Source organism: Cannabis sativa, chromosome 1 (assembly GCF_029168945.1).
Source record: "Cannabis sativa cultivar Pink pepper isolate KNU-18-1 chromosome 1, ASM2916894v1, whole genome shotgun sequence".
NCBI classification, from domain to species: domain Eukaryota; kingdom Viridiplantae; phylum Streptophyta; class Magnoliopsida; order Rosales; family Cannabaceae; genus Cannabis; species Cannabis sativa.
In genome coordinates, this window is record NC_083601.1 from 71,348,577 (window position 1) to 71,367,131 (window position 18,555).

General features: G+C 39.3%; 2 protein-coding genes across 2 annotated transcripts; both read right to left on the reverse strand.

The window, feature by feature from the left end:
* Positions 1-532: 532 nt before the first annotated feature.
* Positions 533-13,891, reverse strand: LOC133035718 (uncharacterized). The gene is made up of 2 exons (XM_061111864.1): positions 13,626-13,891; positions 533-872 (listed from the first exon to the last, which is right to left on the reverse strand). The coding sequence occupies exons 1-2, from the start codon at positions 13,889-13,891 to the stop codon at positions 533-535; spliced, it is 606 nt and encodes a 201-aa protein (XP_060967847.1).
* A 1,025-nt stretch (positions 13,892-14,916) lies between these two features.
* Positions 14,917-15,762, reverse strand: LOC115704026 (uncharacterized). The gene has a single exon (XM_030631249.2). The coding sequence runs from the start codon at positions 15,760-15,762 to the stop codon at positions 14,917-14,919; it is 846 nt and encodes a 281-aa protein (XP_030487109.2).
* Between the last annotated feature and the right edge of the window lie 2,793 nt (positions 15,763-18,555).

Consider the following 18,555-nt stretch of genomic DNA (forward strand, 5'->3'; position numbering starts at 1 on the left):
AAAAAAAAATGAAATGGCGGGTTTGCATTATACAATGTATTTCCAAATGAATTCCAATCAGTCATACATAAATGCCCCTTAAGTAATTTTAAAGAATGAAACTTTGTAATTACTTAATATAAATGATTCTCTGTATTCATAACTGAAGTTTAAAGCTTACATCAGTAATGGGAGTTACATCATTTATTTATTAATAGTAGGGTTGCAAATTTTCTACGTTCTAGTAGTTTTTTATTAGCGAGCCATCAGGTCGAGCCAATTTATAGACTCCGACTCCAACTACTACTTCGATGACATATGGACCCTCCTAGTTTAGGTTGAACACTCCTGCTGATACGTCTCTCGTATTTGCAAAGAGTCGTCTTAACACCAAGTCTCCAACATTGAACAGTCTTTTCTTGACTCTTTTGTTGAAGTATCTTGTGACTCGGTGTTGGTATGCAGCGTTGGTAATTTACGACTCAATTCATTTTTCCTCAAGTAGATCCAAGGAAAATTTTAAAAGTTCTTGGTTTTCTTCTTGATTATAAAACTATCTTCTGTGAGTCGATATATTCACTTCAACAGGCAGCATTTCTTCCGAGCCAAATGCTAGCGAGAAAGGAGTGTGTCCCGTGGCTATTTTCTTGGTAGTTATGTGGGCCCAGAGCACCTGAGGTGGCTCGTCAACCCATCTGCCTTTGGCACTGTCTAACTTCTTCTTGATAGTATCCTTTAGGGTTTTATTAATGGCTTCTACTTGTCCAATTGCCTGAGGCCTGGATTTTGACGAGAAGCTTTTGACAATTTTATTCCTCTCGCAGAATTCAATGAACAAGTCGCCATCAAATTGAGTTCCATTATCTGATACTATCTTTATGGGAATTCCAAACCTACAGGTAATGTTCTTGATGACAAAGTCAAAGACTTTCTTGCAGGTTATGGATAATAGGGGCTCGACCTCCTTCTACTTAGTGAAGAAGTCGACTACTACCACCGCATACTTAGTTCCTCCTCACCCAGTGGGTAATGCCCCAATTAGGTCGATCCCCCATATAGCAATGGGTAGGGGAAGGTCATCATTCTAAGTTCAATTGGCGGTACGCGAGGTATATGTGAAAATCTCTGACATTTATCACATTTCTTGACAAACTCATGTGTGTCCTTATTGATCGTTGGCCAGTAATATCCTTGTCTAATGATCTTTCTAGATAGACTTTTCAAACTCGCATGATCCCCATAGAAGCCTTCATGAATTTATTTAATGATTTCATTTGCTTCTGCGGGAGGAGCACAGCGAAGTAAGGGCATTGAATACCCTCTTCTATATAGTTTGCCTTCAATCATTGTGTAGCGAGGTACTATATACAAAAGTTTTTCGTGCCTCGTTTTTGTCATTCAGAAGTTGCCCGCCGAGTAAATAGTGGATAATAGGCGTCATCCACATTGGAGAGCTATTTATCATCTCGACGTCTTCAGTTTCACATATACTTTGCTCGCTTAGCATTTCTACCGAAACCAGATTTAGTACATCCAAATCATTCTGCGAGGGCAGTTTTGCTAAGACATCGGTGTTGGAGTTTTGTTCTCTTAGAATTTGTTCGATTTTAAAGTAATCGAATGTTTCTAAGTTCTTCCGAACTTTCTCTAAATACGACGCCATTTTCAAGCCTTTGGCCAGGTATTTCTCCCAGGACCTGGTTCACCATCAGCTGCGTATCACTATGACAAATGAGATTTTTCACTTTCAAGGCCTCTGCTATTTTTAAGCTGGCAATCAAGGCTTCATACTCAACCTCGATATTTGATGCGTCAAATTGGAATCTTAGAGCATAGTGAAACTTAAAGCCTTCCAACAATAATAATATCACCCCTACTCCTGAACCTCGTTCGTTGGATGCGCCATCCACATATAACTTCCAGGTTTTCGCATCTCGCTGATCAGATGGGATTTCTTCTAAAGTTATACCTTCTATCAGGATGTCAGCTAAAGCTTGACTCTTGATGGAAGTTCGAGGATGGTATGTGTAAAGACCGCTTAGTTTAATTTGAAAATTAGCAGTTAATTATGTTTAATTATAGAAAATTATTTATAGATATTTAAATAATTATTTATGCTGTTATTATTGAATTCTGAAATGCATTTTATGTCATATAGTGAATTTCATAATTTTGCATTTCCAGTGCCCGGTAAAATGGAACTTGGTGTTTGGCTCAATAAAATCACAACTTAGTATGTTAGTATATTGGGGCGGTTTATTAGACATTGGGAATGTCGAGAGTGGTCGGGAATTTAGAATTTCCCAAAATACCCTTTAGTGCCCTTTATGTTATTTTAGCATGGAGGGGCAAATTGGTCATTTTGCCCCATTGTTGTTTTGTCCTTTAGTGGACTAAGTGATTTGAATATGTGTTTTATATGGCTTCTTTGTGGCTGAAATAATGGTCTATTATTTACATTTTCTCCATTATTTCCAAGCTAGAAAAAAATTAGAAAAAGAAAAGAAAAACTATTTTCTTTCTCTCTCTCTCTCTCTCTCTCTCTCTCTCTCTCTCTCTCTCTCTCTCTCTCTCTCTCTCTCTCTCTCTCTCTCTCTCTCTCTCTCTCTCTCTCTCTCTCTCTCTCTCTCTCTCTCTCTCTCTCTTTCGGCCCTCTTGGAGCAGCAAGAAGCTAGCCATTTTTCTTGGATTTCAAGCTCATTTGAATCAATTTTTGTGATCACAAGTTGTTGGTATGTTTCCTTTAACTTTCTTTTAAGTTTTAGGAAGTTTTGATGAAAAAGATGATTGTTGCACGTTGGTTTTTGATGTTATTTCTGCTATTAGTTGTTGTTGTTTTTGTGATTAAAATGTTGAATTAAGTGAGATTAGATAGGTTGTAATGCATGCTTGTTACCCTTGTTTAAGTTTGTGAATTTTTGGTTCAAAAGCTATGGTTTTCAAAGTAAATTGTTGATTTTCGTTGCTGTGGTTGCTGCTATTGTTGAGTAGTGTTTTCTGGTGTTAAATTATGTTGAAATAGGTTGAGTTATGCTTGATTTAGTGGCTGTTTGGAGGTTTAGTCAAGTTTTGAGTTTTTGAACTCCATCTTGAACCTCCAATGGTGAAATGTGTTTCTGTGCTTGAAGCTTGGTTCTTTTGCTTTAGAAATGTTCTTTGCGGTATATTGTGTTGGAAATTATTTTACCAGGATCTAGATTTACTAACAAGTATGTTGGATTAACAACCTAATATGAATTCTAAAATAATGAAAATAAACACATGTAAAGTTAGAAAACCTTACAGTGGGTGCAGCGGAATAATATGACTCCTTCCGTTCAGATCTCTAGCCCTTGATTCCTTTCTGTAGCAGAGCATCACCAAGATCTGAACCTGGATCTTCTTTTCTCATTCTTTGATGCAGAATTTCCATAGTCTTACATACTATGATTGAGGTACCACTTGATGTGTGTGGGCACTACTCATCTCACAAGGATTTCGAAATTTTCTCTCTTTTTCTCTCTTAATTTCGTGGTCTTAAGCATACATAAGCATACAAGAGAAGAGAACAAGGTTGCTTTATATAGGGAAAAGGGAGAGCACAACTTTCCAAATAAACAGTTTCCTCTTTTACTGTGTAATTGATTAACTGCCTTATTTAGTGTGATCCACAACTTTCCTATTATTGCTAGGCTTTGATTAGCAATTACATGGCAATTAAAATTGAAAATAATAATTGGGAAAATCAAACCATGTGGCCGACCATAGGGTGAAATGGGCCTCACTTGGATTTTGCAGTTTCCTCAATTTTATTTCTATTTCTCCAAAAATGCTATTTTTCCAATTCTAATCATTTAAATGCCAAAACTAATTATTTAATAACTAAAATAGATTATTAAATAATATTGTCATTTAAAATAATTATTAATTAGACATGCAAAGTCTCTCAATTAATAATTAAACCTAGAACCCTTTTATTTACGATTTCATCCTTACTTAGTGACAATTCATAAAGTAGACATAGTCTAACTTTTAGAATTATAATTGATTAATTAAAATCAATTAACTGAGTCTTACAAGCAGTATGGTCTCAACTAGTATGGGGATCATGGGTCTATATAACCGAGCTTCCAATAAGTCGAACCGAATTTACCAAGTAAATTCCCTAACTTATTAATTTCTCATTGAATCCACACTTAGAACTTGGAATTGCACTCTCAGTCATATAGAACGCTCTATATGTTCCATGATATAGACACGTCATTAGTTATCCGTTGTTATAACCCTAATGTGATCAATGATCCTCTATATAGATGATCTACATTGAAAAGGCACTACTGTTACCGCTACACCTTCAATGTATTTTATCCTTAAAACACTTAACCCTGTATAAATGATATTTCAGCTAAGTGAAATGAGATCTCCACCATTTATCTTCGTTTGGTTAAGCTCGAAGGAAATCATCCTTTACTTCTATTTGCCAAATAGAAGCTACAGATTCCATATTTATGTTAGCGCTCCCACTCAATTGCACTACTGTGTTCTCAAAATGTACGTATCACCCTGACACAAAAGTAGGCTTAACTAATCAAATCAAAGAACACGGATAACACTCTTGAGATTGAACCTAACCATATTAGGATTAAGATCATTTGATCTAGGATCAACAGGTGATGTTGAATTGAATAGATATTACGGTAAGTTTTAACATATCTAATCAAAGTTCAATATCGGTCCCTTCCGATGTATACTCCATACATCCGATACTGGTAAACTTTTCCAATGTCCTGGAAAGGACATAACACTTTTCCAAGGTGAAAGAATACCTATCGCTGATTATACCATGTCAGTCTAAATCCAGTGTTCTGACAAATCAGGGAATAAACTTTTGAACATATAATTAAGATTATATTCCACTGTGCTGACAACACTATAATCTTTAACCAACTCATATGTTCTGGACTTAAAAAGAATTCATACATTATATACATATAATCATGAAATAAATCATGTGAACCATGCAACATAAAATGTTATTTCTGATCTTTATTAATAAGTAAATCTGATTATATGAAATGAGTTTTATTTAGGGCATAAAACCCAACATATTGAACAGGTTTGGAAAGTTTGGTATGATTTGGGGTTGTTTGGATTGAGTTATGAATTTTTGATTGTTTCCTGCGAGGAACCGGAATTCTGGATGTGCAACCGGAATTTTGGATGGGGTTCAGGAATTCCCAGAACCGGAATTCCGGTTGCAGAACCGGTCTGCCGGTTGGGGGATTTTTAGGAACCCTTGCTGTTCTCCTTTTTATGTTATTTAGGGTATTGCCATGCTTTTTATCGATAGGGAAACTTTTAGTTTCTAGTCTAAGTCCCCGGGAAGTGATTTCGCGTATCACTTATCAGTGTTGTGATTGTTATGGTTTAGGAGCCTGTAAACTGCCATGCAGTTCATTCCAATCAGGTTGACCGACACACCTGAATTCAGAATTGAGGTAAGATTAGTATAACAGTATGCATATATATTACATGTTAAGCGTGCATGTTAGGAAGCCTGTTAGATTACATTAGATATGTATGTTGGCTTCGTACCATCCGACCATATCGCATCGGTTAGGCTAGAGTATGACTAGTAATTGGAGTATGACCAGTATACTGAGTTTAGGTTGATTCTAGGGTTGGTGGTACTGTGCCATTTGACCGTATCATATCGGTTAGGCTAGAGTATGACTAGCAGCTGGAGTATGACCAGTGAACCGAGTATAGGCTGATACTGTAACACATCGGTTAGGCTAGAGTATGACTAGCAGCTGGAGTATGACCAGTGAACCGAGTATAGGCTGTTACTTTGTCAATAGTACCGTCGTACGAATGTTCGAGACTCAGTATCGTGTGGGACACAGCAGTTAGGGTGATGGTCAGGGGTATGGGTGTCTGATCATAACCTGGGATTTATGTATGATTATGATTTATGCTTTTCTTACTGAGTCTGTCGACTCACAGTGCTATATTTATGTGTAGGTAAGGGCAAGGCCAAGGCTGAGGAACTGTGAGAGCGAGCCGATGAAGATTGTACATGTGGGGGCGGTTAGGCCTGGAGCGTACGATCCTCGCGACAGCAGTGCTTTTTGTAATTAGTCGCTAGGCGACAAGTATTCTGTATTAGACAGTAAAGCTTTTGTAAAGTATTTTTTAATCGGGATCCTGAGTATTTTTGTATAAAATATTATATAAGTTTAATTAAAAAACAAAATTTTTACTTAATCACGATTTCCATAAAACTCGTTGATTAGCAACGAGCTGCACAGTATGTTTAAAAGTCACGTAATACGCCTATCCTAGTTAGGGAGTTACAATTTGGTATCAAAGCCGCCAGGTTATCTTCCGAAGATCGGCACGACATGTACAATCATCATCAGCAATTAGCTCGTTCTACGGTTCAGTAAGCTTTTATTACTATAGTAGTTTATTTAATTATTATGAAATACGAAAAGCCTGATAGGAAGCATGTTAGTAGCCAGATAGTAGAATAGGCGCATGTTTTTAATTACCAAATTAAGCGGCATTAGTAAGCTCTCGTTGATCATGACCTGATGTGCCAACTCTTGGTTTCGCAGGCTGTTCAGACTAGATGGACGCCAGGCGGAACACCAGGAGTCAAGGCAACTCGGTCGAGTCAAAATCAGGGTTAAGGAGCTCAGTTTCCCCCGAATGTTAGGGGCCGTGGTAGATGTCCCAGGGGTAGGGCCCGTGGTCGGGGTGATGATAACCCGCCACAGGCTGCTCAAGCCAATCAGGAAGCCCAGAATTGGGAAATTAGGTTTGCTGAAATGCAAGCCAGAATAGAGGAGCAAGACAGTGAGATTCAGAGATTGAGGCAGCAGGGTGCTCCTGCAATGCCGGTGCCAGAAGTTCCAGTGGCACCCGCCCCTGTTGCTCAGGCCGAGATAGTGGTAGCGGCGAACAGAATTGAACCCCTGTATGAAAGGTTCCGGAAGCAGGCACCTCCGGTTTTTTTGGGAGGTCCGGATGTCATGAAAGCCGAGCAGTGGCTAACAGTGATTACAAAGATACTGAATTTTATGGGTGTCATCGGGAATGACAGAGTGGTGTTTGCCACCTTTCAGTTCCAAGAAGACGCTCTAGTCTGGTGGGACATGGTGTCCCAGATTCACGACGTCACAACCTTGACCTGGGAAAGGTTCCAGGAACTCTTCAACGCAAAGTACTATAATGAGGCCGTTAGAAGTGCCAAGAGGAAAGAGTTCACCCACCTGACCCATAAGGAGAATATGAGTGTGACTGAGTACACTACACAGTTTGATCGGTTGGCGAGGTTGGCCTCGGGAATTGTGCCAACCAATTTCAGTAAGAAGGAAAAATATCTAGACGGATTAAATGTGAAGATCAAGCATGACCTAATGATCACTACAGACGACAAGACCACCTATGCTGAGATGGTGGAGAAAGCACTGCGAGCTGATGGCGCAGTTGGATGTATGTCGGAGTCGGTTAGGACTCCAGTGATTGGCGGGGCTCCTACCCCTCCTGCATCAGGCTTCAGCAGGGGAGGTAGTAGTTCGGCCATGGACCAGAAGAGGAAAACATCCACTGCATCCGGTGGCTCGGGGCAGACCAAGTGGTTCCGAGGGAACCAGAGTAGAGGCAGCCGTCAGGGTGGTGCTGAGACCCGGTTTTCTTACCCAGAGTGCCCCAGTTGTAAAAGGCACCATCTGGGTGAGTGCAGAGGTCAGGGATGCCTTCAGTGTGGCATGCCCAGACATTACAAGAGGGATTGTCCCCAGCTCAGATCAGAGGCACCAAGGGCTCCGGCGAGACCCACTCCAGCTAGGGTGTTCGCCATTACTCAGGATGATGCAGAAGCCAGTCCTTCAGTTGTAACAGGTCAGCTGTCAGTTAATAACTCATTTTACTCAGTGCTATTTGATTCTGGGGCCACACATTCTTATGTGGCAGCCCGAATCTTTAGTAAATTGGATAGACCGTGTGATAGTTATGAATCAGGGTTTGGAACCCTATTACCTGGCGGAGAGTTAGTTATCTCCAAAAGGTGGATTAGGTCTATGCCGATCAGAATAGATGGTAGAGAGTTAAGTGCTGACTTGATAGAGATGAGTCTAGTAGTTTTTGATATTATTTTAGGAATGGATTTCCTATCTAAATACTCAGCCAGTATTGATTGCAAGAGGAAGATGGTGATCTTCCAACCGGAAAGTGAAGAACCATTTGTATTTGTTGGTTCGGTTCGGGGATCTCGGATCCTGGTGAGTTCGTCCATGTCAGCTAGGGAGTTACTGCATGGCGGTTGTTTAGGGTTTCTTGCCATGGTGATGGACACCACTCGGCTAGATACCATTCAGCCAAAGGACATCAAGGTGGTTGGGGAATTTCTAGATGTATTTCCCGAAGAACTTCCAGGTTTACCACCTCAGCGGGAGATTGATTTTGTTATAGATTTGGCACCCGGAGTGGAACCGGTTTCCAAGGCTCCGTATAGAATGGCTCTAGATGAGCTTAAGGAATTAAAGATTTAGCTTCAGGGGTTGCTTGACATAGGGTTTATTCGGCCTAGTGTGTCACCCTGGGGAGCTCCGGTTTTATTCGTCAAGAAGAAAGATGGAACTATGATGATGTGTATCGATTATCGGGAGTTAAACAAGCTAACAGTGAAGAATAAATATCCATTACCTAGGATCGATGATCTGTTTGATCAACTTCAGGGGAAGACAGTCTTTTCCAAGATTGATCTCCGATCAGGTTATCATCAGTTGAAAATCCGAGAGGAGGACATTCCGAAGACGGCTTTCCATACTAGGTATGGACATTACGAATTTTTGGTTATGTCGTTTGGACTAACCAATGCTCCTGCAGCATTTATGGATTTGATGAATAGAGTATTCAAGGATTTCCTCGATATCTGTGAATTGTGTTTATCGACGACATCCTTGTGTACTCTCATTCAGAAGAGGAGCATGAGTTACATCTTCAGATGGTTTTGCAACGGCTTCGGGAACACTAGCTTTGTGCCAAATTCAAGAAATGTAAATTTTGGCTATCTCAGGTGTCTTTCTTAGGGCACATTGTTAGCAAAGATGGGATCAAGGTGGATCCCTGGAAAATAGAATCTGTCAGGGATCGGCCAAGACCGAAGACAGTGACACAAATTAGAAGCTTCTTGGGTTTAGCCGGATATTATCGTCGGTTCGTGGAAGGGTTTTCTAAAATTTCAACACCCTTAACTGAACTCACGAAGAAGAATCAACGGTTTGTCTGGTTAGATAAGTGAGAAGCTAGTTTTCAAGAGCTGAAAGAAAGGTTGATTACAGCTCCAGTGCTAGCTTTGCCTTCGGACAAAGAGAAATTTGTAGTTTATTGCGATGCATCCAGACAGGGTCTGGGGTGTGTGCTGATGCAAGCCGATCGAGTTATCGCTTATGCCTCCCAACAGTTAAAGGATTATGAACAGCGATACCCGACTCATGATCTAGAGTTGGCCGCAGTAGTTTTTGCATTGAAGATCTGACGGCATTACCTTTACGAAGAAAGGTGTGAAATCTATACCGACCATAAAAGTCTCAAATATTTATTTACTCAAAAAGATTTGAATATGAGATAGAGGCGTTGGTTGGAATTAGTGAAAGATTATGATTGTGAGATTCTCTATCACCCTGGGAAGGCCAATGTAGTGACTGATGCCCTGAGCAGGAAGGGTCCCGGGCAGGTAGCTAGCATGATTCAGATCTCACCTCAGTCAGCAGAGGACATGGTTAAATCCAGCATTGAGTTTGTGGTAGGCCAGCTTCACAACTTCACGCTGCAATCTGATCTGTTGGAAAGAATTAAAGCCGCTCAGATGACCGATCCAGAGTTTGTAAAATCAGAGACGAGGTTTTGGCTGGCCAAGCCAGGGATTTTTCAGTATCAGACAATGGGATGCTTCTGTATAAAGCTAGGGTTTGTGTTCCGAGTAGTGTGGAACTCAGGAATGAGATCTTTGAAGAGGCTCATTCTACCCCTTATTCACTGCATCCCGGCACCACCAAGATGTACCAAGATCTTAAACCGTATTTTTGGTGGAGCAGTATGAAGAAGAATTTGGTAGAATTCATGTCGAGATGTCTCACCTGTCAGCAGATTAAGGTTGAACATCAGAGACCAGCAGGGTTGTTACAACCTTTAACCCTACCTGAATGGAAGTGGGAGGATATCAGGATGGATTTCGTGGTTGGGTTACCTAGAACCTCGGGTTTATTCGATTCCATCTGGGTTGTGGTGGATCGATTCACGAAGTCGGCTAATTAATAGCTTGTTAGAACAACTTATTCAGTGGATCAGTTGGCAGAATTGTACGTTAAAGAAATTGTAAGACTTCACGGAGTACCGAAGTCTATGGTTTCGGATAGAGATCCCAAGTTCACCTCCAAGTTTTGGCAGAGTTTGCAATGAGCAATGGGTACAAAACTGAAATTCAGTACAGCATTCCATCCTCAGACAGATGGGCAGTCTGAAAGGAAAATTCAGATATTGGAGGACATGTTACGAGCCTGTGTTGTAGATTTTGAAGGCTCTTGGAATAAATATCTACCGTTGATAGAGTTTTCTTACAACAACAGTTATCAGAGTACGATAGGGATGGCTCCCTATGAACTATTATACGGTAGGAAATGTTGATCTCCCATCCAGTGGGATGAGACAGGGGAGAGGAAATACCTAGGTTCGGAGTCATTGCAGCGGACCAATGAGGTGATTGAGAAAATAAAAGCTAGAATGCTTGCCTCACAGAGTAGACATAAAAGTTCCGCAGATCCGAAACGCAGAGATGTTGAGTTCCGAGTAGGGGACCATGTCTTTTTACGGGTATCTCGAATGAAGGGGATCAAATGTTTCGGAAAAAGAGGCAAGTTATGCCCTAGGTTTACAAGACCTTTCGAGTTTATCGAGAAGGTAGGTCAAGTGGCATACCGGTTAGCATTGCCTCCAGCTCTTTCTGCAGTTCACAACGTATTTCATGTCTCCATGTTGAGAAAATACGTTTCAGATCCATCTCATATACTCAGTTATGAGAGCCTTGAACTGCAGCCAGATATGTCATACGAAGAACAGCTAGTGCAGATCCTGGATAGAAAGGACAAAGTCCTTCGGAATAAGACCATAGCATTGGTCAAGGTACTCTGAAGAAACAGCAAGGTGGAGGAAGACACCTGGGAGCTAGAGTCAGATATGAGAGCTCACTATCCAGAGTTGTTCAGGTTAGATTTCGAGGAGGAAATCCTTCTAAGGGGGGAATAGTTGTAAAGACCGCTTAGTTTAATTTGGAAATTAGCAGTCAATTATGTTTAATTATGGAAAATTATTTATAGATATTTAAATAATTATTTATGCTGTTATTATTGAATTCTGAAATGCATTTTATGTCATATAGTGAATTTCATAATTTTGCATTTCCGGTGCCCGGTAACATGGAACTCGGTGTTTGGCTCAATAAAATCATAACTTAGTATGTTAGTATATTGGGGCGATTTATTAGACATTGAGAATGTCGGGAGTGTTCGGGAATTTATAATTTCCCAAAATACCCTTTAGTGCCCTTTATGTTATTTTAGCATGGAGGGGCAAATTGGTCATTTTGCCCCATTGTTGTTTTGTAATTTAGTGGACTAAGTGATTTGAATATGTGTTTTATGTGGCTTCTTTGTGGCTGAAATAAAGGTCTATTATTTACATTTTATCCATTATTTCCAACTTAGAAAAAAATTAGAAAAAGAAATGAAAAACCATTTTCTCTCTCTCTCTCTCTGTCTCTCTCTCTCTCTCTCTCTCTCTCTCTCTCTCTCTTTCGGCCCTCTTGGAGAAGCAAGAAGCTGGCCATTTTTCTTGGATTTCAAGCTCATTTGAATCAATTTTTGTGATCACAAGTTGTTGCTATGTTGGTTTTTGATGTTATTGATGCTGTTAGTTGTTGTTGTTGTTTTTGTGATTAAAATGCTTAATTAAGTGAGATTATATAGGTTGTAATGCATGCTTGTTACCCTTGTTTAAGTTTGTGAATTTTTGGTTCAAAAGCTATGGTTTTCAAAGTAAATTGTTGATTTTCGTTGCTGTGGTTGCTGCTATTGTTGAGTAGTGTTTTCTGGTGTTAAATTATGTTGACATAGGTTGAGTTATGCTTGATTTAGTGGCTGTTTGGAGTTTTAGTCAAGTTTTGAGTTTTTGAACTCAATCTTGAACCTCCAATGGTGAAATGTGTTTCTGTGCTTGAAGCTTGGTTCTTTTGCTTTAGAAATGTTCTTTGGGGTACATTGAACAGGTCTGGAAAGTTTGGTATGATTTGGGATTGTTTTGATTGAGTTATGAATTTTTGATCGTTTCCTGCGAGGAACCGGAATTCCGGATGGGGTTCAGGAATTCCCAGAACCGGAATTCCGGTTGCAGAACCGGTCTGCCGGTTGGGGGATTTTTAGGAACCCTAGTTTTTCTCTTTTTTATGTTATTTAGGGTATTGCCATGCTTTTTATCGATAGGGAAACTTTTAGTTTCTAGTCTAAGTCCCCGAGAAGTGATTTAGCGTATCACTTATCAGTGTTGTGATTGTTATGGTTTAGGAGCCTGTAAACCGCCGTGCAGTTCGTTCCAATCAGGTTGACCGGCACACCTGAATTCAGAATTGAGGTAAGATTAGTATAACAGTATGCATATATATTACATGTTTAGCGTGCATGTTAGGAAGCCTGTTAGATTACATTAGATATGTATGTTGGCTTCGTACCATCCGACCATATCGCATCGGTTATGCTAGAGTATGACTAGCAACTGGAGTATGACCAGTATACCGAGTTTAGGCTTATTCTAGGGTTGGTGGTACTGTGCTATTTGACCGTATCACATCGGTTATGCTAGAGTATGACTAGCAGCTGGAGTATGACCAGTGAACCGAGTATAGGCTGATACTGTAACACATCGGTTAGGCTAGAGTATGACTAGCAGCTGGAGTATGACCAGTGAACCGAGTATAGGCAGTTACTTTGTCAATAGTACCGTCCAACGAACGTTCGGGACTCAGTATCGTGTGGGACACGGCTGTTAGGGTTATGGTCAGGGGTATGGGCGTCTGATCATAACCCGGGATTTATGTATGATTATGATTTATGCTTTTCTTACTGAGTCTGTCGACTCACAGTGATATGTTTATGTGTAGGTAATGGCAAGGCCAAGGCTTAGGAAATGTGAGAGCGAGCCGATGAAGATTGTACATGTCGGGACGGTTAGGCCTAGAGCATTCGATCCTCGGGACAACAGTGCTTTTTGTAATTAGTCGCTAGGCGACAAGTATTTTGTATTAGACAGCAAAGCAAAAATTTTAAATAATCACGATTTCCATAAACCTCGTTGATTAGCAACGAGCTGCACAGTACGTTTAAAAGTCACGTAATACGCCTCTGCTAGTTAGGGTGTTACAGTATGTTATGTTGAACTTCCCCAATTCAATCGACCATTTTATCAATCATCCAGAAGCATTTGGTTTTGATAAAACTTGTCTCAAGGTTTGATCGGTTAACACTTTGATGGGGTGAGCCTTCAAATATAGTCGTAGTTTACGAGACGCATGGACTAGGCATAACGCTATTTTTTTTAGAGGGGGATACCTGGATTCTGCCCCTAGTAACCTTTTACTTACGTAGTAAATAGGTTGTTGGTGCTTACCCTCTTCTCGCACTATAGCTGCACTAATTGCATCTTCCAAGATGGCTAAATAAAGAAATAATGTCTCTCCAGTTATTGGCTTCGCCAAAACTGGAGGCTCCTCTTCGCACTCTTTTGTCCACTTGAACTGTTTGTTGCCTCGCAATATGTTGAAGAACAGTACACACTTATCAATTGACTTCGAAATGAATCTGTTGAGTGCCGCCATTCTTCCTGTCAGGGCCTGTACTTCCTTAGGCTTTGTCGGGGATGGCTTGTCAATTAATTCCTTTATTTTTTTAGGATTTTCCTCAATACCCCTCTCGTTAACTATGAATCCCAAAAACTTTCCCAAGGAGACTCCAAAGGAACATTTTTTTGGGTTTAGCTTAATGTTATACTTTTTTAATATTTTAAAGCATTTGGCGAGGTCTGAGGTATGATCCTTACTCTTTATCGACTTCACCAACATACCGTCGACGTAAACCTCCATGTTTTGCCCTATCTAATTTGCAAACATTTTGTCTACTAGTCGCTGATATGTTGCCCCAGCATTCTTCAGTCCAAACAACATGACTTTATAACTATAGAGTCCCATGTTTGTTATGAAGCTTGTATGTTCTTCATCTGAGCCATACATTTTTATCTGGTTATATCCAGAATATGCGCCCATAAAAGACATAAGCTCGTACCCAGCAGCTGCATCCACTAGCTGGTCAATCCTGGGAAGTGGAAAGCAATCCTTTGGGCATGTCTTATTCAGATTAGAGAAATCAATATAAGTTCTCCAATTTCCGTTAGGTTTAGGGACGAGAACAGGATTGGCTATCCACGAGGGATAAAATACCTCTGTATAAAATTGTTGACTAACAACTTATCAACTTCCTGTTTTAGTGCCCCTTACCTCTCGGAATCTAAGCGCCTCCCTTTTTGTCTCTCTACTGGGTAGTTTGAATCAACATTTAAGTGATGACAGATAATCTTAGGGTCGATCCCTATCTTATCCTCATGACTCCAGGCGAATTGATCCTGGTTTGCCTTTAAAAAGCTCACTAATTGCTATTTGAGGTGCTGGTCAAGGCTCTTCCCAATGTATAAACATTTGGTGGGGTTTCCTGGGTTGAGAATAACCTCCTCCAATTCTTCAATTGGTTTTAGCAGGTTTCTTTCATCTTGAACTCGGGGATCATGATCTTCATCTTTCTTCTCGTTTTCTCCTGCCAAGATCGTCATTAGCTGATGACCGACCTTTCTCTACTGCAACTCTATGCGATAACAATTACAAGCCAACATCTGGTCGCCACGCACCACTCCAACACCATCTGGTGTTTGGAACATTAAAGACAGGTGCTTAATTGAACTTAGTGCCCTTAGTCCGATCAGTGCTGGACGACCCAATTGTATGTTGTAAGCCAAAGGCAGGTCGACAACCAAGAAGTCTTGCATAGCAGTAGCAGTTAAAGGTGCCTCTCCTACAGTTAATGCAAGCTCGATTATGTCAAGGCTAGCAATGCTATCCCCGGTGAGTCTGCAAAGATTCACCATACAAGTCCTTAACTTGGCCTTTTCGAGCCCCATTTTCTTTAGAGTCTCCTTATAAATGATATTTATTGAGCTCCCATTGTCTATTAACACTCTCTTGATCCTCTTAATGGCAAGTTGAATGGTTATGACAAGCGGATCGACATGAGGGTATCTCACGTTCTTCTCGTCTTCCTCCGTGAACGTAATGGGAGGTTCCTCAGTTTTCACCTTCTTGGAAGGTTCTGGGGAAAAGACCGACTGCTCGTTCTTTATCTCCTTCAAGTATCTCTTCTGAGCGTTATTTCTTTCCCTTAAAAAATGTGACCCTCTCGAAATAACCAGGATTTCCTCTCCTTCCACAGGAATAGGTTGTAACCCTTGGTTATTTTGGTTATCAGGCTGACGGGGCTTGTTGTATCCGTGGCCCTGTCTTCTCACATACTGCTTAAAATGGCCTTGAACGATAAGACTCTCTATCTCATCTTTCAATTGGTGACATTCGTCGGTTTTATGCCCAATATCTTTATGAAATTTACAATATTTGTTAGGATCTCTTTTGCTCATCGAATTCCTCATAGGTAAATATTTTCCCGAGTTTCATTAAGCTCGGCATAAATAGTATACACTGGCACGTATTTGTCATGCTTCTTTTGTTTCTTTCTATCCTTCAACGGTTCCCTGATTCTGTCCTTTCTTTTCGGACTAGAAGTGCCCGAGTTATCAATTCTCGTGGAAGTAGTCCCGGTTGACACACTGCTAGGTTTACCTCCCAAGCCTATTTTTAAAAAGTTCATTTTCTTCGGCACTTCTTCCTTCTGGACAAACACCTGAGCTCTCTCGTTGAACTCTATGATGTTTCTGTTGGAATATTTTTTACCAGGATCTATATTTACTACCATGTATGTTATTTAACATCCTAAATATGCATTTCTAAAAAAATGTAATTTAAACACATATAAAGTTTGAGAAACCTTACATTGGGTGCGGTGGAATTAAATGACTCCTTCTGCTCAGATCTCTAACCCTTGTATCCTTTCTGTAGCAGAGTATCACCAAGATCTGAGCCCGATTCTCCTTCTCTAGAATTGGATTCTTCACAGTCTTACATACTATGATTGAGTACCACTTGTTACGAAAATTATGAACAATACGCAAGTGCACGTAATCTGTAAACTCACGCAGCTGAGGTCGAACCACAGGGAATTGAACTGAATACCACTAAATTAGACTTATGATTCTATTTGGTACATAAATAATTTTGATAGATTTTGAAATAAAGAAAAATAAGAAAATTAAAGAAAGCAATAAAGGTGTTTAATCAAGGATGAGAAATTAGGGAAAAGAATCCTGTTGATTTAATTACCCAATTGTTAATGCTAATTACTATTCCTCTTTCTTTATGTGAATGACAGTTTATAAAATTAACCTAACTCTTTTCAGATCTGTTAGGTACTAAATCACATGTTATCTAATCCTCTCTGAGATAGATTAACATATAATCAACATTAAGCAATAATCTAAATGTCACAAAGGCTATGCAAATACTTTCATTTCACATCAAAATCTAGTTTATCCAATTTTAGCATTCCCAATTCTCACTTTTTCAGATTTTGAATTGGGATCATAGAACATGTAGAAGGTGATCAATCTTAAACATGTAATTAAACACAAATATGGATAAATTCACAATCAAGAAAGGAGAAATAACAATTATCATTAACCAAAAGTAATTTCAATCAACATTCATCATCTCCCCAAAGAGGAGTTTAGCTCATAAACTCCATAATAACATCCATAATCAAGACTAAAACAGAATTTAACATAGAAATTAAGAGTTTAAGAAAGAACTAGTTGGTGATTGCATTCCGGATCGCCACCATTGCTTCCTCTACCTCCTTCTTTCACTTTTGGGTCCAATTTCTACCTCCATTCCTTCTAAAACACGAGCCCCTTAAATAGAAATTAGGGTTGCTACCTCTGAAAAAGTCAAAAACTTGCCAAAAATCCCGTGTTTCGCCCCTGGTCGCGACCACATAAAGCCTTGTCGCGACCATAGGAAAAATACGAAGAAAAAAACTTTCTGTCTGGCCTCCTAATCGCGACCATGGTCGCGACCATGGAAAGTGGTGGTCGCGACTACTGGAGCAAAATTTGACAGCTTCAGCATCTTTCAGTAAAATGTGTATAACTTTCACATACAAACTCCAAATGAGTTGATTCAAGATGCGTTGGAAAGAACAAAAAGAAATCTAAAACTTTTATGTTTTGACTTTTTACAAAATCTGATGAGAACATAGTGAAATTTAAGCTTGAAGTTTCAGCTTTATTTTCTTACAGAATTTTCTCTATTCTATAGATTGTTGTTTTCCGAAATTTGATCAATTGATATATTCCAAGTGTGAAACCTCAAACTAAAGAAAACAAGCGTAATTCTATTCCAAATATAATAATAAAGAAGAAAACAACTATAAAAAGTGACCCAAAACGTAGGCTAAAAATAGCCTAACAACAAACACCTGAGCTCTCTTGTTGAACTCTATGATGTTTCTGTTGGAATATTTTTTACCAGGATCTATATTTACTACCATGTATGTTATTTAACATCCTAAATATGCATTTCTAAAACAATGTAATTTAAACACATATAAAGTTTGAGAAACCTTACATTGGGTGCGGTGGAATTAAATGACTCCTTGTGCTCAGATCTCTAACCCTTGTATCCTTTTTCTAGCAGAGTATCACCAAGATCTGAGCCCGATTCTCCTTCTCTAGAATTGGATTCTTCACAGTATTACACAATATGATTGAGTACCACTTGATATGTGTCGGCACTTACTCTATCACTATAGGGTTCAAAATAATGAAGAGAGAAAGAGAGAAGATGGGTTTGAATAAGGTAGAGAAGAAGGCTCGAATTTTTGAATGAAGGCAAGTGTGTTCATCATCTTTCAATTTGAGGCCATCACTATCTATTTATACGAATCCAACTAGGTTTAAGTTTGAATAATTTTGCATTAAAAAATTGATAAAATAAATGACAAAATAAGCCATAAGTGGTCGGCCAAGGATGTGGGCCCCCACTTAGCAATTTTGCCATTTTTTCAACTATTTATCTTATTTTCTCAAAAATGCCATTTTTTCAATTCAACCACTTAAATGCCAAAACTATTTATTTATTAATTAAAATTAATTATCAAATAAAATTTCTATTTAATATATTTATTAATTAGACTTAATAAAGTCTCTTAATTAACAAATAACCCCTAGAATCTCTTTTCTTCACAATTAACCCCTAGCTTAGTGAAAATTCATAAACTAGACATAGTCTAATTTTAGAATTATAATTGATTAATTAAAATCAATTAACTG